General features: G+C 31.8%; 1 protein-coding gene across 1 annotated transcript; it reads left to right on the forward strand.

Moving 5' to 3' along the window:
• Window positions 1-836: 836 nt before the first annotated feature.
• Window positions 837-8,722, forward strand: LOC113774453 (cytochrome P450 71A1-like). The gene is made up of 2 exons (XM_027318987.1): window positions 837-1,454; window positions 8,642-8,722. The coding sequence occupies exons 1-2, from the start codon at window positions 837-839 to the stop codon at window positions 8,720-8,722; spliced, it is 699 nt and encodes a 232-aa protein (XP_027174788.1).

Raw genomic sequence — 8,722 nt, forward strand, 5'->3', positions numbered from 1 at the left:
GGCAAAGTGAGCCTCGGCCTCAGTGAAAGGTTTATCATCGGCAACAATTTTCTTAACTATACCGTCTCGATAATATTTGAAACATTGATGCAGAGTTGACGGTATAATTTCATTCTCGTGAATCCAGGGTCGTCCCAAGAGCATATTATAAGAGGTTTTGGCTTCAATGATATGAAATAACGCACTTGAAGATAACTCACCAATGAGCAATTCAAGCCTTATGAGACCAATTGCTCTTTGCCCCCTTGGTTAAATCCTTGGATCATGAGGCGGCTCTGGGAGAGTTCATTGCTTGAGATTCCTAGTTCCGGTCGATTTTGTGCAAAAAATCGTTCGGTCGATTTTGTACAAAATGCATAAAATGTAACTTTGTATGCACACGGTGTAACTTACTTTCAATAACATATAACTATAGAACAAAATTTTGTAGGTCCTACACATGATGTACAAAATGCAATCTCGATTCTACATTTTTTTTTTTGGCCAAATCATGACCATGAACTTTCAAGAACAATTGTTTCCTGCAACCGTTCCTACCCCTCCTCCAAATACACTGAATACGTTTGAATAGGAACCTTAAATTTAGGTCTCTTTTTTTTTTCAGAAACGATAGATAGGTCTCAATTGAGATGTTTCTGTGATGACCCAAATTTTGTACGTTATGTTATAATCAAAGCTAGTTTTTGTTTTCAGTTGTCCATGGTTGAGACAAAAATGCTTTGGACATGTAGGTATTCTTTAGCATGCCTTAGGCAAAAGTTTGGGTTATCTATCCAATCATTAAGATGTGATAATTGTGTTTTGTGGGTGACCAAGAAAAATATATGTTCCATGGGATGGACCTAACGCTATTGTTTGTTGCTTTCCAACTAAAATTGCAGAACGTATTCTTTGCTGTTACAGACACAAGTACGGTGACAGTAATTTGGGCAATGACAGCAATGATGCAAAAACCAACAGTCATGAAAAAATTGCAAGCAGAAATTAGAGAAATCATGGGAAAGAAACAAATGCTAGATGAAGATGATGTTCAAATGCTTCCCTATCTCAAGGCAGTTGTTAAGGAGACATTCAGGTTGTACCCAGCCGTACCACTTCTTGTGCCTAGAGAAACAATTAGAAAATGCACCATTGATGGTTATGACATTCAACCCAAGACCTTAGTTTATGTAAATGCTTGGGGCATTGCAAGAGATCCTGAGTATTGGGAAAACCCAGATGAATTTTTGCCAGAGAGATTCTTGAATAGTACTGTTGATGTGAGAGGGCAAGATTTTCAATTGATCCCATTTGGAGCAGGCAGAAGGGGCTGCCCTGGGTACCCTATGGGACTTGTAACAGTGGAGCTTGTGCTGGCCAATATTTTGCACTCATTTGATTGGGAATTGCCTCCTAGGATGAAGAAGGAAGACATTGACACAGATGCTTTGCCTGGTCTTACCATGAACAAGAAAATGATCTATGGCTTGTGACAAAACTCCATCTTTAGTGTTGAAGTCAATTATTGATTATCCTAAGCATCTCCAAAGAGATTCACTTTGGTTCTTCAATTGTTTAGCATCTCTTGAATTTCGTAGTAGAAAGAAAATTTGATCCTCAACGAATTTGATATTTGGTTTTAGATTGAATTTCATTAAGCGTGTAAGAGCACTAATTGATGCACGTAAGTTGCACATGGATATTGTGCGAATGCAAAATTAATTTTCGTATACAATCCTTGGTAAAACAAAACTATGTTTCTTAGACCATCATTTAGTTACACTCAATACACTCTTATGTTTGTGTACCTAGAAAGTTAAATTTCCGTTTTGTAATACTTTTTTAAGGATAACCTTTTTTTATACAATTGATAAGGATTTATTTTATGTATTTGTAAGTGCATTTTATTAGTTAATTTGGTTTTATTATTTAGTTTTATAATTAAAATAACTAAGGTTTTGGTAAAAATATACATTTTTGGTAAAAGTGGCTAATATTGCATTTCTATTGATTTTAATAATAAAAACTTCATTTTTATGTAGGAATGATGATTCAATCACCAAAGGATGTCAATTGAAGTGAAAAATAGAGATTTGGTGATGAATTCAAAGTGGTAAAAAGAAAAATGAAGTGAAAAACGTTTAAGTAAGAAAATGCAAGTCAAGACAGTTTTGACACTTTTCAGTATTTCGACTATATCTGGAGCTACACTGATCGGATTGAGGTGATCTTTATACCAATTTAAAGCTAAGAAAGAGATCTACAATTTGTGTGAAGACATTAAAATCCAGTTCTACCATCGTCATGGACAAAAAAGTCGGAATACAGAAGCTGCACTCTGTGGTCGGAATCTGAAACAGGGGTTTTACCAGGTTTTGGTATTTTGGTCATATCTCAGGCTATACAACTCCGATCTAGATGATTTTTAGAGCATTGGAAAGCTAACTCAAAGGGTTACAACTTTGGTGTTTTGCACAAAAGCCAGTTCGGCCTTTATGATAGAGAAAATCCCAGATGAAGTAAGGCCAAAGTGAATACGCGAGTACACAAAACGTGACTTTTAACCGCGTTTTGTGTAGGCGCGTTTTCTGGCCGCAATTCTGCAATTTGCTCAGTCAATTCTCTTATGTTCAAACTACTTTCCAGCTACAATCTGCAAGAGAATTCGGTGCACATGCCTCAGAAGACAAAAGGGCAATAAAGATGGCTTATTTTCAAATAAAAAACATTGATTATTGACTATCCTAACAAAGTTAGATTTGGAAATCAAAAGTTGGAATTTGACTTGGAAAAAGAGAGCCTTTTAGTAGTTTATATGCAGAGACATTTGGGAGCCAAAAAAAGGATCATACGGGAGAAGCTTGGAGTCTGCAAAAATGTAGCTTTTCCATTCTCTTAGTGTTAGTTTAGTTTAGTATAGAGTAAGATAGTTCATCCATTCTTGTTATTAGCTAGATAAAGAAGAAGATGGAGGATGAAGAAGGCAAGGAAGAAAGCTCATGTGACAAGGGTTGTATTCCTTCCAAATCTTTATCTTTTGTACTTGATTCCAAGTTTAGTTAATATACAAGTTCTGGATTTTATATTTAATATGTGTCTTTAAAGTCTATACCTTGGATTTGGTTGAACTTTCTATGATTGTTAGAGTTTATTATTTGGCTATTTGACTGCTATGATTTGAGCAAGTTATTTAGCACTTTAACTCGTTAAATCATGATTAATTTGGTACCATTAGTTGTGATCATTTAAGGTGTTATTTCTACAATGAAAATTGAGATTTAACACTAGTTCAAGAAGTGCTAAACATAGGGAGTACACTCACGAAAGTAGAGGTGCACCTATGTGGTTTTTAATGATTCATTTCATGTAATTTCACTGAAGAAATGAACTTGTAGCTAATTTCATAACCATGAGAATAGGTATGGATTAGTTATAAGTAAAATTGATTCACTACGAAAGTAGGATTCAAATGCATAAGGAAATTACACCATAACTAGCCTAGATGTAGTACTCAATGATCCAAATATAGCACTTGCATGATTAGTTAGGGATATCACAGCCCAAGGAGCTTTTATTTGTTATTTTGTATAATTTCAGTAGGTTAAATTTGTTATAATTCATTGATAGTCTAAATAATAGAGAAGCTTTAGTAATACCGGTAATTGTTCACTCTTCCCTGTGGGATCGACCCGATATATACCCTAAACTACTAGTTGACCTGTATACTTGCAGTGATCGGGTGTAATTCGGTTTTTTAACTTATACGTATGTAAAAAACCCGTCAACAATATTAGGGTACGTTTGATAAAACTGAAATTTAAAGTTTGAAATCTAAAATCTGAATCCATTAAGTTAGCGAATTGTTAAGCACTAAATTTAATATATTTAAGTATATATCACATTAAGTGATAAGTGAGTAATTTATCACTTATTTTTTGGAACAAATTGTGCTTAAGACATTTAGTGCCACTTAATTAATTTAGATATTTTAGTTTTGGTTATCAAATATGTCTGAATATGTTAAGATTTGAACCCATTAAATTTAAATGCTCAATTAAATTATCAAACAGGTCCTTAGCGTATATTTTCTTTTATACTAATAGGTTTAGATTATGCTATATAATATGAATTCAAATTTGAAGTTTAAATCATGTATTTGTGGTATACATCTAAAACTGTTAGTGTAATAAAATACTACACTATTAGTGCATGAAAAGTTAATTCATTTTTCAAACAAGTGCAAGACGAATATTTGTTAGCATCCACAAATTATTATCTAATTGCACACATTCATATTTTTTGCATCCTTGATTGTTTGGACATTCTATTGATTTAACCTCACTTTCATGAAAAAAAAAAAGAGTACTAGCTTGAGTTCTTTTAACTAGTGTCTACTCATCAGTTAGACAAATCAGTACAATTAGTGTCATTAGTACAAAAATTGGAATCATTAACAACATATCCTACAGGTAGACTAATGAACTACGTTCAAATAAATTTTTTTCTCTTAAAAAAAATGCCCCTCTGAACTCATTCCAAATCCCTTGTTAAAGGATGCAAATTCCTTGAATTACTGCTAGTATTTTATTTTTGTTTTATTTTACTGCTAGCACACATTGGTAGATCAACAAATATTCAGATGAAAGTTGTGTGATGAATACTAATCTGTAATTAAAATGAAATTACATTTAGAGAGACTTAAAACTAAGAATTTCAAATTCCTTAGGGCTCAATCTTACTCACTAGACATATTATTTCATCAAAAAACACGATGTTTACCTGACAATGATTTTTATATTTGGCGGTTAGACTTCTGCAATATGTCCTTATAAAATTGCCTTTCCATAAGATATTTGCTAGATCGTTACATTAGAAGTGGTTACATTAGAAGTGGTCAAATTTCTAATGCAAAACTTTGTATTCTTCAACCAAAATTTTGCAAGAAACTTACTTTAAATATACGACAAAACTGATGTCCCAACTTACAGAAGTTTAGATATATCTTGTTTTAGTAATAGATTTTTGTCGTCAGGAGTTAGCTAAAATCTCAGTCGTGCACCACGGGTTATATGGCATGTTTCAGTTCTGAAGATGATTAACATGATCTTTTGTATATTGCACTATCATTGTCAATGGCTTCGAATCGAGTAGTAATTAAATCATTGCTTGGCCCAAAAAAAGGGTAAATGAATTATTAAAAACAATAAATTTTTTTGTAAGCAATTAAACAAGTCTACTAAAATTGAGGCTTCGATTCGAGTCCTCTGTTGCACTCTTGTCACGCTATTTTTTCCCCTTGTCATACTATTTGATTGGCGTGAATCCTGCAATGTTTGGCGTATCTTTTCACTAGATTGGCGTAAACCAATTTTGGTGCAATTCTGTATATTATACGCCAAAATGGTATACGTGTTACACCTAACTGAGTTTGTTTGGATAGAGTATTATTTAAAATATTATTTGGAATAATTACTGTAATACTTTTTATGATGTAATGTATGTGAGATAAAAGGGTGGTTGAGAATATAAACAGGTGAGTTAGAAAATGTGTTTATGATGCAAGCTAAATAATATTTGGGATAAGTTGACTATCCAAACAAACCAACGTTTTACACCAACACAGTGGAAAAATACGCCAAATAGTGCAAGACTTGTATCACTTTCAGCTTTCAGGTGTGTAACATGGGTGTAACCGTCATGAGTGTAACAGAGGATCCAGAGCCTAAAATTGATTAAGATCCTATTTGATAACTCAATTCAATACTTAACATATTCAGATGCATTTGATAACTAAAAATTGAATATCTAAATTAATTATGTGGCACTGAATTTTTTAAGTAAAACTTGCTCTCAAAATTAAGTGATAAACTATTCACTTATTACTGAATATGATATATATAGAAATGTATTAGATATAATATTTAACAATTCAATAATTAATGGATTCAAACTTCAAATTTCAGATTTCAAATTGTAGTTTTCAGATTTTAGTTTTGTCAAATGCATCCTAAGAGAAAGATAGGAATCATTTCAGGGAAATAACACAAGTAGGCCCCTCACATTTTAATCTGGTTTATTTCTAGTTCTTCATATTTGGATGATAGCATTTTGATGCCTCTTATTTTAAAAATGTTCAATGTTCATCATAAAATGCTATTGAGGTTAATCTTTCGCTTATAAAGCGTGTAGACCCATCAAATGAGTAACAACATTTCAATAACCAAAAAGGATACACGACGTGGGAAAAATTTAGGAATTTTCATTGGTTAGAGGATAACTCAAAAAAGCTCCATGCTTCCATTTATCTACCAAAATGATATTCGCACTCCAGTGCAATGTGCTGTTCAGGGGAAAATTCACTTTTTAATTTTTTTTAAAACTTTTCTATGCCTTTCCTATTCTCAACTAAATGTTCATTTGACAATTTGACTAATTACACATTAATTGTCTATTGTATGTATCAAAATATACCTCTTATAATTTTACATGTAATATTAAATATTCTACAGTTTTATACCATGACTAGATGACTTGATAACTATTGCAGATAATAAATCACAACCTAACAATTTTTTATTTTATTTTTGGAATATTGAATAAATTGGTTCATGACTATTGAACTTATAAGAAACATTTAGTTGTGCTAAAGTCCATAAATTACAAATCGTAAGTTTCATAAATTATTGCACCCCTTGAACAAAAGTTTTGGCTATGTCACTGCATTTATATTCACTAGTGGAATCATGTCCACTTTGGGGGAGGGTGGGGAGTGGCGGAGGGAATGAAATGTATTACAATAATGTGGTTACCAAATTATACTCTCAAATTTGAACAGCAAGGACTTAATATAAAAAAATTATTTTCTAAACAACTACAATACTTCAATTTGCAAATAAGACTTTTGGATGACAATAGTGTCTACCGCACAACATATTTTCAAGCTTGGAGGGGCAACTAATTAATTTCAAAATAGTTTCTTAATGTAAAATTTCGTAGTACAAATAAAGTATTTAAAATTCTAAGGGGGTGCAAAAGGGATTTTTAAAATTCTTAAGGTGGTGTTCCTTCCTGGCCTCCTTTGTTATGTCCTTGCACATATGACCCTAGACTTCGGGTATCATCTTAAAACAGCTCTGTTTCAGAGCCTCAAGTTTATTTGTCCTTCAATAACTCTAGCCATTCAACCTATTCAAAATTTGGAAAAGATAACCAGGGAAAAGCTTCCCTTCTGAGTATGTCAATATTCAAAAGCAAGGATAAATAGAGTAATGGAGATAATAGTTGGAACTTGACATAATTCTTTATGGAAAAGTCATTATTTACTGTCAGATAAATATTTTATGCATTGACAGTGTAGCGATCTTTTTATACTATTAGTTATGGATGTATGTTACATATGCATAATTTAAATTTTAAATTTGACTTTTATGTTTATGTGGTAATGATCTAAACTTATTAATGTAAAAAAAAAAATTGTACATTGGCAATGTATAAAAAAAAAAAAAGATGCTCTATATTATATATTTTAGCCAATTCTATCTATCTCCTAAGTTGACAACTACGGATCAAAGATATGGCTATGATTTTGGGGTGTCAGATATAGCGATGACCAGCATTTGTTTGATTATTTCCTTATCTGATCTTTCAATTCTGTTTAGGTTGTCTTGTCACCTTGATCGTGGAATTAATGATTTACATTTTATTGCATTATCTTTTATTATTATTGTGATTACTTGATAACGTCTTACTACAATTGATTAAGAGTAGTTAGATTATTACAATATTATACGTAGCTATTATCTATTGATGCTAATTAATCACTTTTAAGGGTGATGGTTACGTTTCTTGTCATCTAATTTTTCATCTTTGTATATGTGATCCATATTTATCCTCTTGCATGACAAATCTAATCTAGTTGACAGAGAAAGAAAGAAAAGTTCACAAACTGAGAACGAGAAGTGCGATTTTTTTCTTTTTCTTTTTTTTTTTAAACCATGACGATACTTCATTTTGTGACTAAAGTTCGTAAAATTGGTCAGCTATGAAGAGGTTGGTGGTAATGGCCAACGGCATAACCTGGATAGACAAAATTGTTTTGACACTCTAAAAATATTGATAGGGGATAATTACAAAAACTTGCCTTGAGATTTTTAATCGTATTACTTAACGCTGTTGAACTTTAAAATAAATTACTAGCCTTCCCTACTTTTAACTTTTTTGCAACTCCATCAACCCAATTCAAAACATAGGATTAAAAAAACTCATTTTCGGGAAAGAAAGATAAATTCATTTGAAAATGGACCTTTTGCTATGATCCCTTAATTGTCATGACAAATTAATTTGATCCCTTAATATTTGAAAACTTAACTAATATAGTTCTTTGAAATTAACAGTTCTTAATGGGTTGCTAGATCCTTTAATAGTTTCCATGTCATAATTTGGGCACAAAACATTAAAAGTTTAAAATTTTTAAGGAATTTATAAAACATTTAAAAAATCAGATGAAATACTATTTAGATGAAGAAAGTAATGTTTTGCACCTTGAAAACATCTTAAATAAGCTTTTAAATATAAGCACTTTGTCTTTTTGTTTTTTCCACACCATTGGTCTGGACAAAAAAAAGTTTGAAGATTCTAAACAACTTAAAAAGCTCCTTAAATTCACCCAATACACAATGTACTAAAGAAAAGACTTTTTCTAATTGATGCATGTAGGGCACACGATGAGCACATCAAGAAATGA

Source organism: Coffea eugenioides, chromosome 6 (assembly GCF_003713205.1).
Source record: "Coffea eugenioides isolate CCC68of chromosome 6, Ceug_1.0, whole genome shotgun sequence".
In the NCBI taxonomy this organism is placed as follows: domain Eukaryota; kingdom Viridiplantae; phylum Streptophyta; class Magnoliopsida; order Gentianales; family Rubiaceae; genus Coffea; species Coffea eugenioides.